The sequence below is a fragment of the Hibiscus syriacus genome, unplaced genomic scaffold (genome assembly GCF_006381635.1).
Source record: "Hibiscus syriacus cultivar Baekdansim isolate YM2019G1 unplaced genomic scaffold, ASM638163v2 tig00117034_pilon, whole genome shotgun sequence".
In the NCBI taxonomy this organism is placed as follows: Eukaryota; Viridiplantae; Streptophyta; class Magnoliopsida; order Malvales; family Malvaceae; genus Hibiscus; species Hibiscus syriacus.
This window is the reverse complement of record NW_024063533.1, coordinates 2,432,398-2,459,041: the sequence shown is the minus strand read 5'-3', so window position 1 is coordinate 2,459,041 and position 26,644 is coordinate 2,432,398. Positions and strand designations below refer to the sequence as shown.

General features: G+C 31.6%; 2 protein-coding genes and 1 long non-coding RNA gene across 5 annotated transcripts; 2 read left to right on the top strand and 1 right to left on the bottom strand.

Moving 5' to 3' along the window:
- The first annotated feature begins 869 nt into the window (after positions 1–869).
- LOC120196823 lies at positions 870–1,986 on the top strand. Of its 2 annotated transcripts, none has more exons than XR_005523218.1 (3): positions 870–1,328; positions 1,452–1,525; positions 1,841–1,986. It is a non-coding gene; the product is annotated as an uncharacterized LOC120196823 (long non-coding RNA). The 2 variants fall into 2 exon arrangements; XR_005523217.1 differs by having other exon boundaries at positions 1,825–1,986.
- Positions 1,987–2,191: 205 nt separating this feature from the next.
- Positions 2,192–5,791, bottom strand: LOC120196821 (RHOMBOID-like protein 9, chloroplastic). Of its 2 annotated transcripts, XM_039198538.1 has the most exons (7): positions 5,768–5,791; positions 4,598–4,989; positions 4,088–4,286; positions 3,570–3,735; positions 2,984–3,154; positions 2,751–2,905; positions 2,192–2,643 (listed from the first exon to the last, which is right to left on the bottom strand). In XM_039198538.1, the coding sequence occupies exons 2-7, from the start codon at positions 4,974–4,976 to the stop codon at positions 2,412–2,414; spliced, it is 1,302 nt and encodes a 433-aa protein (XP_039054469.1). In that variant the 5' UTR covers positions 4,977–4,989; positions 5,768–5,791; the 3' UTR covers positions 2,192–2,411. The 2 variants fall into 2 exon arrangements, with proteins under 2 accessions (XP_039054469.1, XP_039054470.1); XM_039198539.1 differs by lacking the exon at positions 5,768–5,791 and having other exon boundaries at positions 4,598–5,008.
- Positions 5,792–21,709: 15,918 nt separating this feature from the next.
- Positions 21,710–25,821, top strand: LOC120196822 (thylakoid membrane protein slr0575-like). The gene is made up of 9 exons (XM_039198540.1): positions 21,710–22,039; positions 22,661–22,707; positions 22,789–22,891; positions 23,254–23,340; positions 23,607–23,690; positions 23,996–24,049; positions 24,436–24,516; positions 24,895–24,940; positions 25,574–25,821. The coding sequence occupies exons 1-9, from the start codon at positions 21,797–21,799 to the stop codon at positions 25,642–25,644; spliced, it is 816 nt and encodes a 271-aa protein (XP_039054471.1). The 5' UTR covers positions 21,710–21,796; the 3' UTR covers positions 25,645–25,821.
- Positions 25,822–26,644: the final 823 nt, after the last annotated feature.

Genomic DNA, 26,644 nt, shown 5'->3' with positions numbered 1-26,644 from the left:
CGTATATCTAATTATTTTAATGAAACATATAATAAATCCATTATTAACAAATACATATTATTTTACCATGGAAAGAAATGAAATGGGGAACATTATGAGGTCAACATGCATTCAAAAGTTATTTACTTAAATATACGTTAATAGCCACACATCACAATATAAATATATTTACCATACATGTTACAATAACACAAATGCACTTAATTAGGAAAGAAACATATTTAATAATAAATTAATATACAATTACGGAATTGATGCAAATACATGGAAAAAATTATAAATTTAAAAGGTATGAAAAGTGAGTCAAATAAAAAAATTAAAATGAAATTGGAGATAAAATTAAAGGGTATATTATTAAAAGTAGATCTCATATTATATGAAACATATATACCTACTATATATAAAATGTATGTATAAAAAACCTAATATATATTCTAATACACTGATTGATTAAAATACAATTTAATCAAACTTCAAGTACGGGAACCAGAATAAACCTGAAATATATATATAGGATTAAAATGGAAAAATTCAAAATAGAAGACCAAATGTATAAACAAATAGAAATTCGAAACAATTAAATTTAGAGACTAAAATTAAATTCAAGTAAAAATAAATATACATAATTATAATCATGCAAACTTCGATCTATGGCCTAAAATGAAAGATAAAAAAGTTAAAAGTGCAATGTCTAAAAACAACAAAAATTAAATACACTAGTACTTGGGACTAAAATGCAAATAAGCACTAAAAATATAAAGACTTAATGACAGTTTTACCCTAAGAATTCGGTGGCTAAAAGATAATTTACCCGAAATTTGCAATATAAAACCCAATTTAAAATAAACCTAGACTAACCTACATCTAAACACACACGCACACAGCCGTTTCTCCTCTCCCCTTTGTATCCTCTCGAGCAGCTCCTTGCTCATGGTTCCCGTTGGAATTCTCCAGAGCCACACGTCACTCACAATTCCCTTGGTGGCCACCTTCACCCCGACAACCGCCTAGCCATCGTCACTAACCAGTGTTCCTCTTTTCTCTGATCACCACAGGACTCGACTAGGACCAACCCCGACGAGACTCAACGCTCAGGTAATCAAACACTCATCTTCCTATTTTGTTTCGATAAGACCCTACTAGAACCCCCTGTATGATAGCGAATCTTCCGACACCGCCGTGGTAATTGCATGCGACGAAGGACCCGAACTGTTGAGGTAAACATTCACTACTCTCTCTTACCGAAAACAACAAATCGACACCAAAGGGGGTCCAAAGCGACCTTTAGCCTTTCGGAATTGAAGCCCGACTGATTACCAAACACCCAGGTAAACGAACTTTCACTTCTTCCTTTCTATTTCTCGTTTTTTATTTAAAAAAAAAACTCAAACTTATTTGGTTTATTAAGACTAATCCCATTCCTTAACTCTATCAATTGCACCCAAACGAAGTCCTTTAACTCTATCAATTGCATCCAAACGACTTAGACGAGCCACCGAGACTCTACTGTTGTTTACAAACTAAGGTAAGTCTATAATCCCTCTCTACTTTCTATTTATTTTCGAAATGAAATAAACATGCACACAAAGAAAATACAGATTTACTATGTAAACTTTGAAAGAAATAAAGGAAACCCCTTTTGCATTACTTGTTCTTATCGACAAGAATCAGAGGAAGCTCCTCTGTTTACATTTTTTCTGTTTCGAAGGTGAAGCCCCCTTTTTACAATTTGTTTCCCCCCTGTTTTTTCGTGTTCCCCTTTATTTTTTATCTTTCACCAAATTCATTTGTCGTTGCATGATAATTTTTTTTTTTTTTTGTGAGACTTTGATTGGAGCAGGTGAATATTTGGGCGTATGCGACGTTTTCTGAAGATTTGGGTGTTCACGTGATGGTGCTGCAAGGTGTGGTACTTAGGCTTCAAGTTGGGTCATGTAATTGGGTTGATGTTGAGTTTTGTAATAGGTTCTGAAATTTATTTTTGTATTTGGCCTGCATGTAAATTAATAATAATAATTATTAATAATAATAATAAAATATTAAAAGACATTACGAAAAATGAGTGTGGACATTATGAATTTTTATTCTTTTTTAAAATAATTAGGTTTTGAATATTTAATTAGGTTTTATCACTTAAATCGAATCTCTAACATTGTTTAAGAAATTTAATGTCTCATCCTATATCAACTAGTTGTTGAAATACAATTACTTGAAGAAATAAAGGAAGTTGAAACAACACAACATTATTCTGATTTATACAAGATTTCTATTCTCCCTCTCAAAGGGAGATGGCACCACAATACATATATATTTTGTACAAGAGAGAATAGTGTGGCGATAGAAGAAGGATTGTGCGGTATCGAAACTCAAACTTCGGACATGTTGCATGTCATCTCTTTAAGACTACTAAACTAAACTACAAAATATGTCGTGTCAATCGGAGGCTCAATAAAGAAAATCAGAGAGCTGAAAACAAGAACGAAAACAGCAAACAAAATGAGTGATTTGCATGGATCGCCAAATCTCCCCACCAGTCTGATCTGTTCTTCTTGAGCAGTTCTTGAAGATATTTCATCCAACTGTAGCGTAGGGCATATGAAAAAACCATACGCTATACCACTAAACGCTGCTCCCAAATGTGTCCTGCATTTATAATTTACCATCATGAATGGATTAGATAGACCTGTTCAAGCATGAGCTAGATTTAAATAATGATCATGTTTAAACAATGTAAGTAGAGCATATCTAACCAGTCATCGATTGGGCCAAAATTGCTTAATATGCAGCTAAGAGCTGTCACAAGTATTGCCTTTTGGAACATTCTATCCGAATTATCTTTTGACATTACATTTCTATTTTGTATCTGATAAATCAGCCATGCACCAATGACAGCAAAAACTGGTCCCTGCAATTAGTTTGAGAAAGGAATGTTAGAGTTGACACTTGTGTTTATATTTTTTTTTTCTTATTTCGTGTGACTCACCGTGCCGCCAACTGTTGGTTCCGGTGTATGAAAAAAGCTTATCAAGTTTCCGGCAAACCCTCCGAGCAAATATATTAAGAAAAATGTAAACGATCCATAATGTCTGCAGACTTGGGGCCCAAAAGAGAGAAGCCCCCAACAACCAAGAGATACATGAAGAATTCCTGAATGCTGCATCACCAAATCAACCATCAAGTAATTTAAATGTTGTTATGGTAGATAAAACAGGGAGAGAAAAAAGAAACAAAAGAGACATTGCAAATCAATTAAAATGAAATGTCATGAGAACAACGAAGAGGAAGATCAAATCGGACATGAAATTAAGTGTTGTGGCAAGGATCACCACATTGATGGAAAACCTTAACTAACACATACACATATCTGACACTTATACTCGAGTCTAAGTAACATAGCATTGCTGAGCTGAACTTCAAGCAAGCACTATGAAGCGCAACCATATAAATACTAGACAAAATTCAAGTATTAACGGCTTTGTCCGAAATTCTTTCAAATAGTACTAAATCATGAAAAAGAAACAAAACGGAAAAAGAACATGAACACAGACCCAATTGTTTTAGTCTTGTACCAGAAACATTGGTGTCACAAGCCTCCACCATTCTCCAACCAGAATAAGATCGTTTATTTTGGCTCCATATAATGAAGGGATCGAAAAAAGCTCCAACTCGGGGATTCTAACTGGAGTGGCGATTTCGAATATAAAAACTGCAATGTTTATGGAAGCCAATATACCTCTGCATTTAGAATAAAAGGATTATATCAGAGCATGAACATGATCTGCAATCAGAACTGACAAATTAACAAATATATATCGAGACAAGTAATCAAGCAAAAACCAAGGGGATTTGTCATGCTAAACAAACGTGTCTTAATTCTGTCTTAAGCAAGTTATGTGTGTTTTACACATTTATGAAACAAAATTTGTTATGTCATAATCGTGTTGATGTGATTATTACACAAAACATGATCATGTAAAACTCATAATACACAATTAGAACGTGTCACTCGATGTCATGTTTTCGTGTCGTGTTAAAAATTGGCAGATGTAAATGCAGTAAACACAAAAGTTGAGGGGTAGTGATTTACATTAAGTAGAGATGAGAGGCTTCATCAGAGCAGTTCAAAGCTTCAGACTTCTTTGAGACTCTGTTAACATCTCTTATCCTGAAGCCGATATCACTTCTGAACTTTGCATTTTCATCTATCCTAACATTTTCGCCGACAGAAAATGGAAGTACAGTTTGTTTGTCTTCAGGAGTTTCACCATAGCTTTTAGGTATTGAATCTGAATAAACAATAAATGAAATTCAGTCATAGACAAAATCGATGGCTCGTATGGTCCAATATATATCATTAAATTCCTACGTTTTCGAAAGGGAAAAAAAGTGGTTGAACTGGAAAAAACCAACAGAACACAGTAAAAGCTGGATGTATCCAACCCTCTCTTGATCATGTTATGAGTTCTGACCATTCATGACAGTTTTTATTTTACGAATTCTAGTATATCCAACATATGTTTTTCTATGACATGATTGTGTCCATGCATAGGATCAAATTGTGCCAGAAAGAACAGTGCTTTTTGGTATATTAAATTACCTTCATCGAGTTTGCCAAGATAAGCCTCCAGAGATTCCAGCAGCCCCTTCTTTATGCTACTTTCTCCAGTTCTAGCAACCAACTCCATTGAAGAACCCTTATTTGAATATTCTTGTAGTTTTTGAAAATAAGAATCCAAAGACCTCAGCTGTGAACTTTCTTTTGGCAATGCTTTCATGGATAAGGGTCTCGGATGAACACCATTCAATGTCCAAAGTCGCCATTGAAGTCCATTAAAACCTCCATTTTTGTTCCTAACCTCAGCTTTTGTTAAGATACCTAAAGTAATAGGCAATGGATGCCATTGCAAACGCTTGCATTTACAGTCATGATTTTGATCTTTATATGGCATTTTGAAACGCAATGGAATCACTGCCATGCTAACCTGCAAACTATCATCAGTGGAAAGAAATAAGTTTACTTGTGATGAATGCTTGAATAATTCAAAAAACTTATGAATGTAATGTTTTTTTTTTTTGCCATTTTCCTGCAGCAATATAATCTCAAAAACGTTCCAACAAATAATCAATATTGTTATAAAAGTATGATTTTTTAAATATCAAATGCATACTAATATTCTGTGCTCGAATCAAAATAACATGACTAATCAATGTAAAATTGCCAAAGTCCAAGAATTCGAGAAATTATGAAGCTTGCATTGAACTAATGAAAGCATCATGATTTAATCATATATAGAATAAAAACTCCAATCATTTCGACATTTGGAGCAACCCCAAACTTTTTTCGTTTCTTCAAAACAAATCCAAATTACCATTTTCTTTATAGTAGTTTTAAACCTCTAAACTACTGAAAAAGCTTCACCAAGTTCAAGAGCTTCCATCTTATGCTCTTCACAATTCTGAAAAGGCTTTTATTTGGTTATAACATCAAACACTTGGTGAACTTTCATGATGATTCATTGTAAAAAAGCATAACTCTTTACAGTATCAACATATGCTTAAACTTCACATGAATCTCACTTAATAAAACATCTAAAAAAATCCAAATGTTTCATGATAAATGATATATATATATATCTCGCAAAGCATGCCAAATATCCTTCTTTTGGAATTTTATTATATTAATAATACGATAAAGAGAAAAGAGAGAACACCACACTAGCAATCATAAAACTAAAATAAAAGGTGTAAAACGTGGGAAATCAAGTACCCTTTCTGAAAAAGATGAAGACCTTAACAAAGAGGTTGGAGTTTTAAGGTAAGAGGAGATGATTTGCTGACCTTAAAATTGTTGTGTTTTTCATTAATGGAGGTTCATAAATAAAGGCTTATTAGAAATATGAAATCCATAATTCGTTTTGAAAATGAAAAAAGATATGGTAGGGGAGTCCATTAAATCTTGAATTATCTTTTTTGGTCCAATTGTAAACTACCACGTGTGATAAATGCAATCCATAATGCATGGGATTGAACCAGTACCCCAAAATAAGATTTTGTGTGGACCCACCATTTCCTTTTATGGACCGTTAATACGTTTCCGGTTTACGCTAATTTATTTCTTAATATGACCCTATGAATTTATACGACCATGGCTGCCTTAGATTTTTATTTATATAATTCTTTATTTATGGGAAAATATTATCTGAATCTTTTCAATTTGAGTTAATTGTATTATATGTACCCAAACTATAACCTTTATTTTAAATTAGTCCTTAAACTTTTAAATATTATAATTTCATCCCCAAACTATGACACTCATTCTAAATTAGTCCTTAAACTTTTGAACATTCTAAATTCATCCCTAAACTATGACCTCTTTCTAAATTAGTCCCCAAACTTTTGAATATTCCAATTTCATCCCCAAATTCATTCAAATATGTATTAGTTTCAACCATATTTTAACCTAAATTTTGTTTTTTTAAAGTCATATATTAATATAACTTGGCCAAACGATTTTATTAACAAGGGGTGTGATTAGTATATGTGTATAATTTAAGATGAAATTAGAATGTTCAAAAATTTGGGGGCCATTTTAGAATGAAGGTCATATTTTGGGGATGAACTTGAAATGTTCAAAAGTTTAAGGACTGATTTTGATGATAGTTATAGTTTAAGGATGAATTTGGATCATTTAAAAGTTTAGTGACTAATTTAAAACGAAAGTCATATTTTGAAGATATGTGATGCAATTAACTTTTTCAATATAGGGAAAGTATATTTATTAAAATAATAATGATTTTAACATACTATAAATAAAAATAGTTCACAAAAAATATTATAATAGTAATATTTTCTTTTGATTTAAAAATTGAAAATTGAAAAAAAAATCATTTTAATTAATGGTAGGGTGAGTGTTCAATAGAATCGAAAAATATTTTTAATTTAATTGGACTGACAAGTATTTTTTATGATTCAAATATTATTTAACTTTTTCTTAGTCTCAGTTGAGTTGTTTGATTTTATCTTTAAATTTAATTATAATTATTTATAATATTATGGTACAAATTGGTTATAATTTAAATGGCTTTCTTTAATTATATAAGATGCACATATATCTTTCTTCATGTTTTTTCACATGTCTGAGTAAGATTTGTAATGTTATTTAATAAATCAAATGTCAACTAAAATTACAAAATATATTTATAGTTTTATTTTTTAAAAGAAGATGTTTTGAGGACAAAATATTGATAAGGATATAAAAGAGACAAAAAAATTAATGGAAAGAAAAAATTTACAAAATTTGTAGTTAAATAATCAAATTGAATAAAATATAAAATTAAGGGATTAAATCAAAAGAAGAGAAAATTTGTTGTTTTAAAAAGAATTAAAATTATATAAATATTTTATAATGATAGAGGAACATGTGGTTCAAATTTGTTCATAAAATAACTTAAGACGTGGGGGAATTCTATAGATAAAAAAATTCATGCAAAGTTACACGACCAAATTACAAAAGGAGAAAAGTTGACGGCAATCTGAGTTTGACGTTAACATACTGACTGAGATATGAAAAAAATATGATCTCATAATCTCAAATGACTATTATATCTTAGTCAACATGTTAACGTCCAGCTCAGATGACCGTTAATTTTTTAACAGAAAATGATGAGTTTGGAAAATAATGAATAGTTAGGTGTTGAGTTAATCGATTGACGGAATCGGCCAAGAGGGGGGTGAATTGGCAATTAAAAATTTGGTGGAAGCTTTTGCAGAAAATTGAAAGTAATTGCACATCGATTTAGAGTGGTTCGACTTTCTCAACCAAAGTCTACATCCACTACCTTAGCTATCCACACTAAGGATTTTCCAACAAATTCACTAATTTATTCTTTCTTTTGAGGACAAAGAGTAACCTTACAACTCCCTTAAGAATTATACCCCAAATTCTTGAGCACACTCTTTTTCAAAGATAAATACACAAATTTGCAAACTTACAAGCAAAACCTCACAAGGTAAAATGTTTGCACAATTCTAGAACAAGAAAAGAACACTCAAAAATAATTACAAATTAGCACAAATGGTGTTCTTGAAAGCTAAATGAATATTGAAAGGAAAATTGGCTTGATTTGCACAAACTTGGTGTTTGATGCTTTCTCTTGTTTCTCTATATATTCTTGTTGATCAAAGGCTTCAGAACTTGTTTAAATACTCCCTCAATTGATTCTGAACGTTGGGGATGATTAGTGGAGTCAATGGAGCCGTTTAAGTGTGAAAACCATTAATACAACAGCTTGGAGCGTGAGGGAATCGGTAGCCCTCATGGGGAATCAGTTCCCTAAGTGTAAAATTCAAATATTTCGACCGCTAAACAGGGGGAATCGATACCCCCTGGGGGGAATCGGTTCCCTCCAAGCATTCTGTTTTTCTCGGAGCAAAACCATTCAGGGGGGAATCGTATCCCTTGGGGGGGAATCAGTTCCCTCTGAGCAATCTGGAATTTTTGGCTTTGAAATGGTTCGAAATATTTTGTAAAATTATTTTGAAATTATTTTAAGTTTAAATCTTAATTTTACACTTGAGTAAGGATTAAAAATGACATTTGAAAGATTTGGAGTAATATTTTGAGTAATATTTTGATATTCGAATAATTATATCGAATATACTTAGAAAATCTTTTTGGAAAATCTTAAAATTCATTTATCTTAATTTGTTATATCAAAATATCAAAATATTTTCAACAATCTCCCCCTTTTTGATATAACAAAACATTTTAGTAATTTTAAGATTTTGAAATCAAGTTTTGAAATTACTCCCCCTTACTCTAACACTTCTCCCCTTTAAAACACTTTAATATTTCTCCCTCTTTTTGTTAAATCAAAAAGACTTTTAAAACAAGGTTTTAAAATCATTTAGCCAATTGATGATAAATATATATAGCTTAAGCTGCTAAGATCACAATCAAGAGAAACGTTAGCCATTAGTTCCATAATTCAATATTCATAAATAATGTGAAATGACAAAAATTGGTCATAATGCAACTAATATATAAATGATGAAAAAAAAACATTAAGCTCAAAATGAAAGTTAAAACCAAACCAAATATATAAGCATGTAAGTTCAAATATCCAATTATCCATCAAATTCAAACATCCAAAATAAAACAATCCATGAACATCAAAATGTTTCACAATTCAAAGTTTTGAGTTCGGGATGATAAATCCATTGGCACGTTTCCTTATCATTTTCATCTTTCTTTCTTCAAGGAAGTAAGATTGATTTGGTTTTGAAGAGGGATAGGAAAATCAGAAGAGACCCTAAGATCGAGTTTGATAAACAAATTACTAAGGAGACAACCATAAACCAAGGTTTCTATATTCTTGAAAGGAATAGTGTTTATGGAAACTCACTAAAGATGATCTGTGGCAGATTAATCTTCTTTTTTTGTTGGATACAGTATATCCACCATATCTATGTTCCTAAAGGAGGAGTACCTACCTCCGGATGGTCTAAACCACCAAGAGATCATATAATGAAGGAATCTATCACGATAAGTTCTTAGGGTACTCTCACTATCCTTAGACTTATAGGGTGAATCCACGGTCTCTTTTTCATTAAACCTGAGTTATCTAGTCCAAAATGGGTAGCGATTGTGCCGGAGTCAATAAAAATGAATTGTCCTAAAAGATAGGATCGAATTCCTATAATTTCATATCGGCGCTCGTTTTGGACACATACCATATTGGAATAGAAAAATGCGGACTAATTGATGATAAACCAAAGGTTTGAGTTTAAAGAGTTTATCAAACTTCTAGGATTTAAGAGTAGGAAGATATTGGAAGTCCATATCTTCTATAGTTTGAATCGAAGGGATACGTTCTTCCCAGATTTTGTATGACTCAAAAAAAGTATGGTACATATGGTATAGATCTTGTCCACAACTAGGTACGTTGAAACAAGAGTCCATAATGGTCATATTTGGGTTATTTGGATTGGGTGAGGAATAAGAGGTCGATTTTGACTTGAGCTACTAGACAATGTTCTAGGTCATTTAGGATTTGACATGGTTTAAAAATCAGAATAGAATATGTAACCTGTAAATTTAAACACATGTATGCAATATAATCAAACCCAAAACTCAAATGAGTTCTCAATATTTCAAGGTTCGCTAAACCGAATCCTAAAGGGCAATGTTTTGAAAAACTATTTGGAAAATAACATTTGAAAATCATAATACGTATAGTTTTTATGAAAACATAATTGAATTAAAAACATCAATTAAAGCAACAATTTTCAAATTTTTTTATTTCGAAATTTAAAAATAGTTTTGAAAAATTGAGTGTTTTTGACGAAATTGGTTGTAAAATCATCATATAACCAATGCCCGATGTAATGTTAATCTTAGAACTAATCAAAACTAGTCCTAAGTTTAAAAATCAATGAAATAGAGGATTTTGAAAGATTACCTTGAAAATTTGGATTTTATGAGAATGTGATGTTGTTTGCAAGGATTAGAAGTTGAAGAACGATCTAATTCCGACTTGTATTTGATGATTTTGGCAAAAATGGAGATTTAGAGAGAAATAGAGGATGAACGACGTTTAAGAAAGAAGAGAAGTTTTGAGAGAATGGGTTTTCTGGTCGTGATATATCCAGAACCCGTGGGGGGTATCGATTCCCTCAAGGAGGGAATCGGTTCCCATTCAAAGGAGGAATCGGTTCCCTTATGGGGGTATCGATTCCATCTGCCAAATGTTTAAAAAATATGTATTTTAAACATCCAATAGTGTTAAAATAATTAATCCTAGTGGTATTGGCAACTCATATTTCGAAAATTAACTATGTTCAAACAATCAAATTTGTCATTAAAACATCATTTGAACAAACAATTAATTTTCACTAATAATCATAAACTCCCCCTAACTAATAACAATGAATGAAATAAAAAATTACCATTATAAGCATTTTTTATTTATTCTTAAAAGTGCTAAAAAATATTTTAAACACTAAGTGAAGATATGTCAGTTAAACCTAATTCTCTCCTAAGTGTCTAAAATCTTTCCTTGTCTAAAAGTTTTGTAAAGATATCCGCTAATTGGTGCAAAGTATCAACAAATTCTAGAACTACATCTTCCTTAGTGACATGGTCTCTAATGAAGTGATGTCTAATTTCAATGTGCTTAGTTCTAGAGTGTTGGATGAGATTTTTAGTGAGACAAATAGCACTAGTATTGTCACACTTGATAGGAATAGTACTTACTTCAATTTCATAATCAAAAAGTTCTTGTTTCATCCATAAAACTTGTGCACAACAACTACCGGTTGAAATGTATTCTGCTACAGTGGTAGATAATGCAACACAATTTTGTTTCTTTGAAAACCAAGAAATCAGCATATTTCAAAGGAATTGACAAGTACTGGAGGTGCTTTTCCTATCTAATTTGCATCCTCCATAATCCGCATCAGAAAAGGCATGCAAGCTAAAGCTAGAGTCTCTAGGATACCAAAGTCCTAAACTAAGAGTGTCCTTAAGGTATCTAAAGATTCTCTTAATAGCTAGTAAATGTGATTCCTTAGGACATGATTGAAATCTAGCACATAAGCAAACACTAAACATAATGTATGGTCTACTTGCAGCTAGATAGAGCAAAGAACCAATCATTAACCTATATAATTTAACATCCACACATTTACCTCATTCATCCAAGTCAAGCTTTGTAGAAGAGCTCATTGGAGTGTCATGAGGTTTCCCATTTTCCAGTCCAAACTTCTTGAGCATATCTTTGTCGTACTTAGCTTGATTGATGAAGATGCCATCTTTTCTTTGCTTGATTTGGAGTCTCAAGAAAAATGAGAGCTCCCCCATCATGCTCATTTCGAATTCGCTTTGCATTAGCTTAGAAACTTCTTGGCAAAGAACATCATTAGTAGAACCAAATATTATATCATCAACATAAATTTGAACTACTAATAAATCTTTACCTTTATGCTTTAAAAACAATGTAGTGTCAACCTTCCCTTTTGAAAAACCTTTTTCAATTAAAAAGTTTGACAATCTTTCATACTAAGCTATAGGAGCTTGTTTTAAACCATAAAGTGCTTTTGTTAATTTAAGAACATGATCCGAAAATTTTGAATCTTCAAAACCTGGAGGTTGTTCCACATACACTTCTTCTTTTATAAAACCATTTAAAAATACACTTTTAATATCCATTTGATATAATTTAAATTCATGAAAATATGCAAATGCTAATAACATTCTAATTGCTTCCATCCTAGCTACGGGAGCATATGTTTCATCATAGTCTATGCCTTCTTCTTGAGTATAGCCTTGAGCAACAAGTCTAGCCTTGTTCTCATTATATTACCATTTTCATCAAGCTTATTCCTAAATACCCATCTAGTACCTACAGTAGATTTATTACTAGGTCTTTCAACTAATGTCCATACTTTACTTCTCTCAAATTGATTTAACTCTTCTTGCATAGCCATAATCCAATGTTCATCATTTAATGCTTCTTTAATATTCTTAGGCTCTATGCATGAAATAAATACAACATAATTACAAATATTTCTAAGAGAAGATCGAGTTGTTACCCCTTTGGATGGATCACCTATAATCTCACCATCCTTGATATAGTTGTACTCTCTTGGATAAGATACTTCCCTTTCTTCAATGGTTGGATTCTCGTGAGGATCATGAGTTTCCTCATCTTTCATTTCTTCCTTTGATGATGATTCTCCAACGTCATGTCTAACGTCATTTGTATTTATAATACCTACATCATCATTAACACAAGAATCCTTCCTCGGAAGGAGATTATCATCGAAAACAACATGTATAGACTCTTCTACAACTAAAGTTCTTTTATTAAATACTCGATAAGCTTTAGAATTTAAGGAATAACCCAGAAAAATTCCTTCATCACTTTTAGCATCAAATTTGCCAAGGTTTTCTTTACCGTTGTTTAAAACAAAACATTTACATCCAAAAGGATGAAAATAGCTAATGTTAGGCTTTTTATTTTTGAAAATTTAATATGGAGTTTTCTTTAAAATTGGCCTAATCATTACTCGATTTACAATATAACAAGCGGTATTTGTGGCTTCTGCCTAAAAATATTTTGGCAAATTATTTTCACAAAGCATGGTTCTAGCCATTTCTTCTAAAGTTCGATTTTTCCTCTCAACAACTCTATTTTGTTGAGGGGTTCTAGGTGCTGAAAAATTATGGCTAATATCATTAGAATTACAAAACTCAGTAAATCCAAGATTTTCAAACTCAGTTTCATGATCACTCCTAACACTAGTTATAGACTAACCTTTTTTGTTTTGGATTACTTTTGAAAACGTGATGAATTTTTTCTAATGTTTCATCTTTAGTACTTAAGAATAGAACCCAAGTATATCTAGAATATTTATCTACCAAGACAAATGCATATTGTTTTCCACCCAAGCTAGTAGTTCTAGATGGCCCAAAAAGATCTAAATGGATCAGTTGCAATACTCTACTAGTTGATACATCATTAATGGATTTAAAAGAAATTTGCTTTTGTTTTACTTTAGCACATGTATCACAAATTTTATCATTATCAAATTTTAGTTTAGGCAGCCCTCGAACCAATTCTCCTTGAACTAACCGTTGCAAAACACTCATACTAGCATGTCCTAGTCTCCTATGCCATAACAAATCATCATGCTCATCCCTAGCAACTAGGCACAAAATAGTCATATTAATAAAATCTAAATGCATCATGTATATATCCCTATTTTATGACCAACAAGCATAATCGAAAATAGATGCAATGTCAATCAATTTTGCAATCATTTAAAATAAAACATTGTATCTTTATCAAATTTATTTTTCAAAAGATTATGCTTTTAACCCATTCACATATAAAACATTACTCAATGTTGATTATAGAGATTAAGAGCACATGCATAAAGTTTTTGAAAATGTTATGCATTAAAACTTCATAATATTTAAACAAAAATCTATGCATAAACATTAAGAAAAATTTCAGGTCAAAATTTTGGAAAACCAAAGTTCTTGAAAATCGATATCAATTGTTAAAGATATATCAATTACTTTTTAAAAACAATTTTGACCAAAAATTAATATGATGAACTAGAGTTTATAAAACATTACCAAAAATTACCATGTTCATCATACAATATTTTCAACATACATGAGATAAAACATAATTCAACATTTTAAAACCTTATGCATGCATAAACTAAATGAGCAACCAAATAATAAAAATATTAAGTTTAGAGGTTACCATTCCCTTTTTATGTGTGGTAGAGCATATTGAATATCATCATCTTTATCACCATTGCTCTCATACACCCATTCCCTTTTTATGTGTGGCTAGAGCATCATGAATATCATCATCTTTATCACCATTGCTCTCACACACCTACAAGAGACATTTAAGTAGATTTTGGTATCCAAATTGCTTTGGATCATTGAACATTAGTTTCAATGCCTCTCGTTCCTTTTAGAACCCACACTTGTCTAATTTTAAATCGTTTTCCTTTCTTTAAATGACAAGTATGTTCCTTATGACCATGATAATGACAATGTGAACATATTGTCATTATTGAACTAGTTGAATTATTTAGAATGATCTCTTTTTCTCTTGTTAAACATTCAAGCTTATCTTTCAAATTGAAAATTTCTTTTTCAATACTTTCAAATTTCATTTTTGAGAGTTCTAAATCCTTCTTCAAGATTTCATTTTGATTTTCAAAATCAATTTTAATTTCTAGAAGAAGTTTGTTTAATTTGAAAATTTCTTTTTTCAAAGTTTTCAGATTTTATTTTTAAAAGCTCTAACTCCTTTCTCAACATTTCATTTTGATTTTCCAAGTCTGTTTTAGCTTTCAAAAGAAGATCATTTTTAGCAATAAATTTAGAAATCAATTTATTGTATTTGGAGTTCATGGTCTCAAACTCCGAAAATAATTTATCATAAGCATCTTGTAACTCATTAAAAGATTTTGAATTTGATATATTTGAGTTAGAAGATACATTTGGCTCTGTGAGAGCTAATAGAGACATCACTTTTATTGGTTCTTCTTTTTCCTTGTCTCTATAGATCTCCTCAAGCTTATCCCACATTTCCTTGGCACTTGAACAAGAAGAAACTCCTTTATATACATTAGGATCAATTGCACAACACAATATGTGCATAGCCATTGAGTTTTGTTGAGCTTCATTCCGTTCTTGAACACTCCACTTCTTTGCCTTCTTAGTAGGAGAGGAATATCCTTTCTTGATTATGATGAATATCATCATACACCTCTTCCAATGACGATAATTTGTTTCATTGAAGTGTGGAGGCAAGTCAATAGGTCTTGATTCTTCCATGGAGAATGAACCGGAAGTAGACGCCATCTTTATCGATTTAACTCTTCCTGGATCGACTCAATAGGCGATTAAACCTTCAAATGAGTGAGGCTCTGATGCCAATTATTGAGTTAATCAATTGACGGAATCAGCCAAGAGGGGGTGAATTGGAAATTAAAAATTTGGTGGAAGTTTTTGCAGAAAATTGAAAGTAATTGCACAGCGATTTAGAGTGGTTCGACTTTCTCAACCAAAGTCTACATCCACTACCTTAGCTATCCACACTAAGGATTTTCCAACAAATTCACTAATTTATTCTTTCTTTTGAGGACAAAGAGTAACCTTACAACTCCCTCAAGAATTATACCCCAAATTCTTGAGCACACTCTTTTTCAAAGAGAAATACACAAATTTGCAAACTTACAAGGAAAACCTCACAAGGTAAAATGTTTGCACAATTCTAGAACAAGAAAAGAACACTCAAAAATAATTACAAATGAGCACAAATGGTGTTCTTGAAAGCAAAATGAATATTGAAAGGAAAATTGGCTTGATTTGCACAAACTTGGTGTTTGATGCTTTCTCTCTTGTTTCTCTATATATTCTTGTTGATCAAAGGCTTCAGAACTTGTTTAAATACTCCCTCAATTGATTCTGAACGTTAGGGATGATTAGTGGAGTCAATGGATTCGTTTAAGTGTGAAAACCATTAATACAACAGCTTGGAGCATGGGGGGAATCGGTACCCCTCATGGGGAATCGGTTCCCTAAGTGTAAAATTCAAATATTTCAACCGTTAAACAGGGGGAATCGATACCCCCTGAGGGGAATCGGTTCCCTCCGAGCATTCTGTTTTTCTCGGAGCAAAACCATTCAGGGGGAATCGGTATCCCCTTGGGGGGGAATTGGTTCCCTCTGAGCAATCTGGAATTTTTAGCTTTGAAATTGTTCAAAATATTTTGTAAAATTATTTTGAAATTATTTTAAGTTTAAATCTTAATTTTACACTTGAGTAAGGATTAAAAATGACATTTGAAAGATTTGGAGTAATATTTTGATATTCGAATAATTATATCGAATATACTTAGAAAATCTTTTTGGAAAATCTTAAAATTCATTTATCTTAATTTGTTATATCGAAATATCAAAATGTTTTCAACATTAGGTGACCATTTTGTAACTTTTAATAATCGAGAGACTCAACAAAACGACGACTTATAGTCAGGGGATCATTTTATAACTTTTAATAGTCGGGACTCAACAAAGCAATGTTCTATACTCGGGAGACCATTTATATACTTTAGGCTTTAATATACAAAAGGTGTCCAACATATGCCCCCGTTTTTCCACTTTAGTGCCTAACATTTTTTTTGTACCAGTTTGGTGCCTAACGTTTTATTCCGTAACTCAAAATGGGTCACGCCGTGACGGACCGTTAGTTTTCTCCGTTAAGTGACACATGTCATAATCTGGTAATTTTAAAATTTTCTTTTAAAAAATAAATATTAAAAATAGTATTATATTTATAAAAAAAAACCTTATTTCTTTTAAATTACAAAAAAGCACAAATCCTAACATCGAAGCTTACCCACGGTGGCGGATGGCGACTAGAACGTGACACACCGGTTGGGTTTCGAGCGAACGGTGACGAGCAAGCTAAATATAGTGGCGGTGAGGCGAATGGAGGTCCGAGACGGCCGGAATCGTCCAAAATCCAAGGCGTCGAGCTAGGTTTTTCAGTGAAACTTCAAGGGTTCGATTTCGGTGAACAACGATGACTATCCATGAATTGTTTTTGGGGTTTTGATCATGGCGGCGAGACGCTTCAATTGGTATGGGCGGTGACAAGAACGGACGAGCGACGACAGCGATCGGCGTGAGTTTAGGGGTTGAAATGAAAGTTTTCAAAGTTTTGAGATTATTTTGAATTTAATGTGTTTTTTATTTTTTAAAAATATATAATTATTGGATTTTTCGAAATAATTATGTACAAACACAACCAAAAGATTGCATTAAAATAAAACACTAGCCAAAAGATATAATTTTTGGATTTTCTCATTTTTATTGAATGCTTGCTTACTGTTTGTGTTTTTATTCTCCTTCATGTTATTTATTATGGGTATGTCTTCGTTTTGTTGAAAGTTCTTTCCCTTTTCCCTTTTCCCTTTTCCCTTTTCCCTTTTCCCTTCGTCTTCCTTTGTGTTGTTTATAGAGTATATTGATTTTGATGCTATTTATATTATGGTTTCTAGTTTGTACATAATCATCTTTTGGCTAGTGTTTTATTTTAATGCAATCTTTTGGTTGTGGTTTCTAGTTTGTACATAAGTATTTCGAAAATTTCCAAAAATTATATATTTTTTAAAATAAAAAACACATTAATTTCGAAATAACCTCAAAATTTTGAAAACCTTCATTTCAACCCCTAAACCCACGCCGACCGTCGCCGCTGCTTGTCCATTCTTGTCATCGCCCAGCCCAATCGAAGCGCCTCGCCGCCATGATCAAAACCAAAAACAATTCGTTGATAGTCATCGTCGTTCGTCAGAATCGAGCCCTTGAAGGTTCACCGAAAACCCACCCCGACGCCTCGGATTTTGGACGATTCCGGCCGCCTCAGACCTCCATTCGCCTCACCGCCACTATATTTAGCTTTCTCATCACCGTCCGCTCAAAACCCAACCGGTTGGTCACGTCGTAATCGCCTTACGCCGTCGTGGGTAAACTTTGGTGTTAGGATTTGGGCTTTTTTGTAATTTAAAAGAAACAAGGGTTTTTTATAAATATAATAATATTTTTAATATTTATTTTTAAAAAAAAAATTAAAATTATCAGGGTTTGACACGTGTCACGTAACGGATAAAACTAACGGTCCGTCACGGTGTGACCCATTTTGAGTTTCAGAATGAAACATTAAGCATCAAACTGGAACGAAAAAAACGTTATGCACTAAACTGGAAAAACGGACATACGTTGAACACCGTTTGTATATTAAAGCCTATACTTTACCCTTAAAAATCAAAGATTAAATCATAAAACAACCAAAATATTTAACTAAAACTCAAAATAAAACTATTTTAAAATTTACTTTTTCAATTATTTTGAGATAACTCGAAAGTTCAAAACAAAAATAATTCTTTAAATAATAACATACGGTTATAATTAGAGGTCACTCGACTTAAAAACAATCTTTTTTTTTATTTGAATTGACTTCGAGTTGTAGTTTCATAAACTCGTCTCGAATAGTAACTTGTATAACTTGAAATTTTTATAATAGTTGATTAGTTTTTACGTTTGAGTCGAGTCCCTCGACTATAAGATATATGTACATTACATATGGAAAAAAATTAAGAAACATTTATATATTGTATATGGTTATATAAAATCATTTAAATTAGAATCTAGTAGTATCATAATATTATAAATATTTATAATTAAATTTAAATAGAAACTTGAACAATTCAACTCGACTCTCAAATCAAATTTAAAATATATAAAATAAGACTCATCAATTCAAATAATTCAAAATATTTTTAACTTAACTCGACTCGATCATCCCAAATTATAACTTGTTTTGAAATTTGGAAAGCTTAAAAAGTATCTCTACAACGGCACACGTTATCCTTTCATCTACTAATTTTTCTTTGGTTCCGAAACGAAAATTACAAATAAAAACAAAGCTATGTAAGGGACCATTTCATTTCCTCTTTTAATGTTGTCACCCCTTCCTCGTGAGAAATCACAAAAGGATAAATTATTTTTATCCTTGCTTGTTGAAGGATAAATTATAAAATTCATCGCTCTATTTTTATTATTTTTATTTTGGTCATTAATTTTTTTAAATATGATCATTAATATTTAGACATGAGATTTTTTTAATCACATAAGCACTAACTCAGATTTCAACCATAGTTCACTGTGATGATCACTATTAGACTTCAAATTTTACAGATCAATTTATTTAAATCCTCTAAGTCTTAATGTAATCTCTATTTCACCGAAATCTCAAGGAGGATTTGGTTCACAAACCTTCGTTAAAGAGTTAATTGACCATCTCAATGGTGGGATTGAATACTTGAATCGAGTCGAAGTTGACATCGTCCTTCTTTAACAAAAGCAAGGCGTGGGTCAATTGTCGCCCATAAGTCATCGGGTCGCACGATAGAAGAACACCCAACAAACATATGCACACTAAAATTATAATCAACAACCTTAATCATAGCCATCAATTGTTAACTTGTTGATTAGGAAAGTGCTTCAAGCCCGATTCTCTGGTGGCATATCCCCTACAAAAGCATTATCGGATACGTGTTGGGGATGTTACAGGGATGTCCCGAGCACCTCATTGAAAATCCTTCAATGGCGGATTTTGAAATGCTTTTGTTTTGTTTTTATTTTCTTCTTTATTTTCCTTTTGGTTTTTTCTTTTCTAGTTTCTAATTTATATTTTCTTTTCTTCTTCTTCTTCAAATATTTATTGTCACCTTTTTCAAGTCATTATCGGTTGTTGCGAACGCCAAACGGTAATAGTTATATTTTATGTATTTTTATTTGGGATGTGCTGCATTGAAAATGGAGATTAAGATGGTCATTAATTTGAGTGGGAAATATGTATGACGATTAATCGGTGGTGATGGTGATCGAAAGATAATAACCGGATGATTGTCACGTCCTAAAAATGGGGTTAGAGTTTTGATTATGATAAATTGAGTTTCAATAGGATCTAAAATAGAGATTCGGGATTTATTAGAGGATATTTGGAAATTTGAGATTAAATCATAAAAATGCAAGTCTGGATCAAAAACATGAAGTTTAGAAAATTAGGTGCTAATATGAAATCTCAATGAAGTTTAGTGGCCTGTTAATAGTTTAACCGTCTCTTTATTGAAAGTTTCAATTTCTTCCTTTTTCTATGGTTTCTTGAGTTTAAAGGGAAAAATTGAAGGTATAATTATAAATTAATCTCTAATATTTACATAAATAGTGACAATGGTCCATATTTTCTTTTAACTTTTAATATTCTAATTTTTAGTCAAAAATAATTAATGTTATATGAAAACTATAAGTTAACAAATGTTCAATACTAGTCGTGATTTCTTATATGTACTTAATTAATAATATGTCATATCTTTTAAATTGATGTCGTACAGGGCCGGTCCTGACATTTTAAGGGTCCTAAGCCAGGAGGTGATGACAGGAAGATAAACGGGATCCACATTTAGTTTCCCTTCCAATCATTAAAATGAAGGTCTATTGGTTCACCATATTTTCGAATTTTTTAATAAAAAATGATGTTTAAAAATATTTTTTAATTATTAGGGCCTAATAAATTACAATATTTTCGAGTGTTTGAAATAAAAAAATACATTTAAAAATATTTTTTAATTATTAAACTTAACAATATTTTAAAAAACGAGCCCCTTCAAGCTTGGAGCCCTAGGCGGTCGCACCCTTGGCCTATGCCCAGGGCCGGCCCTGATATCGTAACATGTATCATATTAATTAAAGTAACGATGTAACATGTATTATGTCATTAAAGTGATGATATGACACATGTCAAATCACTAATAAAGTATATATAAAAATATAACGTCATTAATATTAGTTAATTATCGATTTTCATCCAACATGTTTTATTTTAAACATAAATTGAAATAAATAAATAAATATTAAAACAACCATTTAAATAAAAATTTGGAGGCTAATTGTATCGTTATGCCAAAAATTAAATATATATTTTTTTCATTTAATCCTGATTTTGTAGCTTTTAGTATCATCCTAAATCGCGTTATTAGGGTTCTTAAAAAGAACAAACATAAAGAAGGCTTCATCTTCTCTCCTGAAATTTCGAGACAAAACCCTAATCCTTTCTAGTTTTGCACCACCGTCACGCCACACCCGATATTCAAACCTCATCAACGGTGCCCTCTCTGTATATGTTTTTTTTTTTTCAAGTTATTTAATTAAATTTTTAATTTTTTGTATGATTATTTATAGAAGGAATAATAATATTTTAAATCTTAATTTAGTTAATATTGATATTGTTACAGATTTTGAAATGAAGAAAGTTTTCTATTCCACCATCTTAACCTATTATGTCCTTCTCATACAATACAATTTAATATTTGTAAATCATATAATAAATATTTAGGATTTAATATCAGTAAATAGTAAAAGTTTACAAAATAAATTAAATATATAAAATATCTAAAGAATATTTGTACTATTAAAATATCAAATTAGAAGGAAAAAAATACTAGAGAAGAACATGAGTGACACGTAGAAGTCATATGTTATTTGGCGGTTGAAACATGAAGCTGAGACTGTAATGAACGACAGCCTCTCATTTGTTCAAACCAAAAGATAATAACACTGAAAATACCAAAGCAAAAACTACGAGAAAACTCAAGTGATTTCAAAAGGAAATCGGATAAATTACGATAGAAAACAATGAAAGCAATATCACCACCGTCGGCGGCGGCTATAATTATCCACTCCCATCATCACTACCTTAATCACCGCCGTTGCTTTTTATATCCGCCGCCTCTTTCGAACCGTCAGTGCCACCCCTCGGCATCAATCCCCAGACTCCATAATCTTAAGCTGACTTTCGTAACAAAAGCAGCCGATTCAACTTCTCAGCCTTCTGCTGCAAAAACCATTGTCAGTGATGATGGGTTCTCATTTTATAAGGTAATTAATCTATTATTCATGCTTTTCCATTGACATTCAACACTTTTAGTACCAAACTTAGAACCTTTATGTTAAAAATTTATACGAAATTCTAGGCCTACCTTGAAGACATCTTGATATTGTCTAGTTAGCCTCTTTTGTGAAATTCACTTAATTCTGATATAATGACAGATCAGAGCATTTGGTTTGTTGAATCATTAGCTGCTAAGCACTATTAGATTTATTAGCTATCAGATAATACCTGTGGATCAGTGAAACATACAAAAATGACAGTCATGAGAGCTAAAATGATTATTAGTATATCATTGTGTCTTGCCTATAAATGATGGGCGCCTTCGCCCTGTGCCTTGCTCCTAGGCTCGAGGGACTTCTTACGCCTCAGTGCGCCTTTTAAAATTAAGGTGAAAAGTAAAAAGCTTGGAATGCACCATCAAACTGCTGAAAGTAATATAATGAATCAGGATTTATAGTTTCTTTTCAGTTGAATCTCTTCATTGAATGATGATGGGCCACAGTTGATGTGATCAGGGCATCGGGTCTTACTTTAATAATGAATATGATGATTATTGATAATTGTTTATATTCTGATGAATATGATTATTGATAATTGTTCATTTGCAGCTTTCATTTGGTGTTATTGGACTCGGTGTTGGATTTTCTCTCCTCTCGTGAGCTCTTCACCTGTTGGCATTCCCTTCTTTCTCTTTAGTTTATCTTGGTTTATCCCTTGTTAAATGTTGAACATACAGGTATGGTTTTGGGGCATATTTTAACATTCTCCCGGGATCCGAATGGTCTGCATTAATGCTGACTTATGGCTTCCCTCTTGCGATAATCGGGATGGCCCTCAAGGTAAAGGTTTTCTTCCTTGGAATCGGATTGAATTGGATATTTGAAACCATTTTGTCTCATATTTCATCATAATCTCATTTGGAAGATGAAATTTCTTGTTAATTACACCTTCCTTATGGCATCGAATTCATATTAAAGACCCTAGTAGTCTAAATAGATTTATTGTCAATTATGGCAAACTCCGATGTTGTTCCTACCCTTCATTTTTTTTGGAGTCTTATTTGACACAAATCCGGATACGATGGGGCTATGATATTCCAATGACCCTCCAAATACGTCTAAAAAACACTAAAATTACCCATAGCGGATACATGATATTGAGCAGTTAGTTTCATAAGTTATGGTTGTTGGTTGTATTTCAGTATGCAGAACTCAAACCGGTGCCATGCGTGACCTATTCGGATGCTCAAATGTTAAGGGAAACCTGTGCCACTCCTATCCTTAAGCAGGTACTTTCGGACTCTGGCAATGCCAACTTGTTTACAAAGTCGTTAAGATAATCAACATGAGACTCTTCAATGAAACCCATGTCCGATACTCACACTTGAATCCAAGTAATGCAGTTTACATATGTCCAATGGCTAAATTTGGTGAAATTAATTTTCTTCATATTCCAACGTGAATTTGGCAATATCACTGGACGACATCCGTGCTTATTGTACTCTCTAATTTTGCGGATCACATCAAAAAAATGAATTTCTTTAGCTTTCATTAGGTAAGGAATGATGTTACAAGATTCCGTTACGGAGATGAACAGCATTTGGATGAGGCCTTGAAGCGGATTTTCCAGTTTGGTTTGGTATGTCTTATGTCCCTCCGACTCTTTAAATTTATTTAAGTTTTTGTTTTCACCCTTTCCTGATAAATGAGTATGGAGATAAGATCTCTAAAGGAAATATCAGACCATATCCATGTCGATCACATTTCCTAGCAGACACTCACACTTGAGTTCAAACAACACACGACTTGTCTTTTGATTTGTAAAACTATCACAAAAATTATAGTACATATAGGGGAGAATTGCACCTAATTTATGTGTTGCAAATTTTCTTACATCCAAATTTAAGTTTTTGATGTTAGTTCTTTTTCTGTATCAACTCTCAGGGCGGAGGAATTCCTCGGAGAAATGCACCTATTCTTCAAATGATCCGGGAAGAAGTAAGTTTTCCGAACTTAAATTTAATCTCTGGCATGAATATTTCTTGTCGCCTACTGTATATATGGAAAATATTATTGCTTTGTCATTCCCTACTTCGGTGAACATGACTTGATTTACCAAGAATAATTCGGCACTATGTTGCTGTAATTCTTCATTTTGCTTGAAGTATATACGTTCGACAATACGAGTATAGGAATAAGACTCTTAAGAACCATCCAAATACATGATTTTTTTTTCAAAAAAAAAAATTAAACATACTCTCGTGCAGGACTCATAAAAATCCAACACTTACACCCCAGTTCGAGTAACATAGTTTTAGAATCTTTTCATTTCCAGATTGATTTTTGATTCTTTGGTCTTATACATATTTGTTACCATGTCTTAGGTCACAGAAGATGGTAAATATTGTTTAGTCTTGGTGTTTGAGGCTAAAGCTTTGGAGTTGTCGGATTTTGAAAAGAGACAGGTAAACTATCAAGCTATGCTTTTCAATTCTTCATTTTTCTTAAAGCATCCATGTTCGGTGCTCGTATTAAAAACATATTCAGACATGGGTGTAGAGATCCAAATAAGTGGAAAAACTTGAAAAAAATCGAACATATTCGTGTCGAACATATACCCATATTTGAAAATCATATCCAAGTCTAAGTAACATAGGTAGTTAAATTTGATTAATAATATAATTATTAAAACCAAAATATATTTATTTAAATATTAAATTGAAACCAATGAGTTGTCATTTGTGAGTTTCTCTGTGTTGTTAATTTTACAACATATTATTCTTTAATTTCTTAATTTTGATAACATGGCTTACTGATCTTTAACTAAAATGATGGCTTCTTAGGCAAAATTCGCTTCCTTCTTTGGACCAGGCATCTCAGCTGAAGTTGGTGAGTTTTCACTTTTCTACTCCATATATATATATATATATATATATAATGTTTTAAAAAATACTTGTGTGTTTGTGTATATATACACATATAATATCTTATATGACAAATATTTTAACAATAAAACAATTGGGTTTAACGGTATATTATATTTTACTAATCATGTATATAAATTTTGAATTGAATTGATTTTTTATATTAATCGAGCATATTATATTTATCAATATATATATAACATATAATAGGATTAGGATTTACTTACGCAATATAAAACCCTTTAGTTTAAAACAGATTTAAGAACATTGGATGAGTGAAAATAGATGACTGAGATTGACTCATTATTTTTTTTCCAGTGAATATCGTTTCATTTCATACTATTAATCTAAACTATCTATCTTCACTTATCCAACGATCTTAAATCTGTGTAAAACTGAAAAAGTTTTACATTGTGTAACAGGATACTATCCCTATATAATATATCAAGTTATATACTCATATATGTAAAGATTTTTATTTTTATATTAATCGCGTTTGTATAGTAATAAAATGTTAAAATAATCATTGAAGAAATAGTGAATAATGTTGTGTAAAACTATTTTAGTTATATGTATAATTTTTTTTTCTATGGCTCAGGGAAGGGAGAGAATAATGTATATGAAGTTCGACTTATCTCAAATTCCACTTCAAATGCACCAACTTCATGAATTGGGCAATATCTGATCTCCGTTTCTTCTTATTTTTCGGTACTCGTAAGTTTTGTATCATATGTATATACTAATTTGCCGAATACGGTTTATAGTAACATTAAAATTTAAAGGAAAAAGTGTACAACAATTGACTTTTTATTGTCAGCTATAATTAATAATTAAATTTATCTTTCCTATGGCTGCTCAAATGCAAATTGGTTAGGAAGAACATTTGAGACGTTTTTTCTTTAAATAATTATGTTCAGCATATTTTTTTTATAACCACCTGTTTTTAATTTATTAATTATTTTATTCAAATCGGGTATTGCAAAGGTACATTATGAGAATATTCTCTTAATCCATTTTGTTTCATTCACAATCAAGATTTGAAACTTTGACTTTACTTAAAAATTTTAGTATCTCATATTACTAGATCAGTTGATTGTTGGTCAGCATGAGTCTTTAAACATACTATCCCAAAATATTTGTTTATTGTATGGCTAGAATTCTTATTTGCAGGGACGGAGTTAGGGAGGGATTAAGTTTTTTTTTTACAATTAAAGAACAAGGTTCAATGAAGTATTTAAATATGAAAATTATGAATAAAATATTATTATTATATCAAAAACTATTTTGGAGCAACGGCACCTCCCACCTTCTTAATAGCTTCGTCCTTCGTGTAGAAGAACCATATGTTTTGTGAATGTTGTTATTCCAGGCAATGATGTGATACTATCAAATGTGAAATGTTTAATTCAACATTGCAAAGAGTGAGAAAGTTACTTTCTTGAGTTGCTCGGAATGTAAACATTTATTTTCTTTGGGAAAAAAGAAATAGGAGACTGCATGATATAAGTATAGTTTTATTCAATTACGATATATATTGAGATATAAATGATTTGAATGACACAAATCAAGTTATCTTAGTAGTTAAATGGATGATTGTTGTTCATAGAGGTCTCAAGTTTGAATATTAATTTTTGCAGAGGTCTTTAAATGATTACTGTCAAATGGTATA

Excerpts from the sequence above, each read along its gene's own strand:
- LOC120196821 (XM_039198538.1), bottom strand. The coding sequence starts at position 4,976 with ATGGCAGTGATTCCATTGCGTTTCAAAATGCCATATAAAGATCAAAAT. Across the intron at positions 2,906-2,983 it reads AACCAACAGTTGGCGGCACG|GGACCAGTTTTTGCTGTCAT; the intron begins GTGAGTCACACG and ends AACTAATTGCAG. Across the intron at positions 2,644-2,750 it reads TTTGGCCCAATCGATGACTG|GACACATTTGGGAGCAGCGT; the intron begins GTTAGATATGCT and ends TTATAAATGCAG.
- LOC120196822 (XM_039198540.1), top strand. The coding sequence starts at position 21,797 with ATGAAAGCAATATCACCACCGTCGGCGGCGGCTATAATTATCCACTCC. Across the intron at positions 23,691-23,995 it reads GGATTTTCCAGTTTGGTTTG|GGCGGAGGAATTCCTCGGAG; the intron begins GTATGTCTTATG and ends ATCAACTCTCAG. Across the intron at positions 24,050-24,435 it reads TTCAAATGATCCGGGAAGAA|GTCACAGAAGATGGTAAATA; the intron begins GTAAGTTTTCCG and ends ACCATGTCTTAG.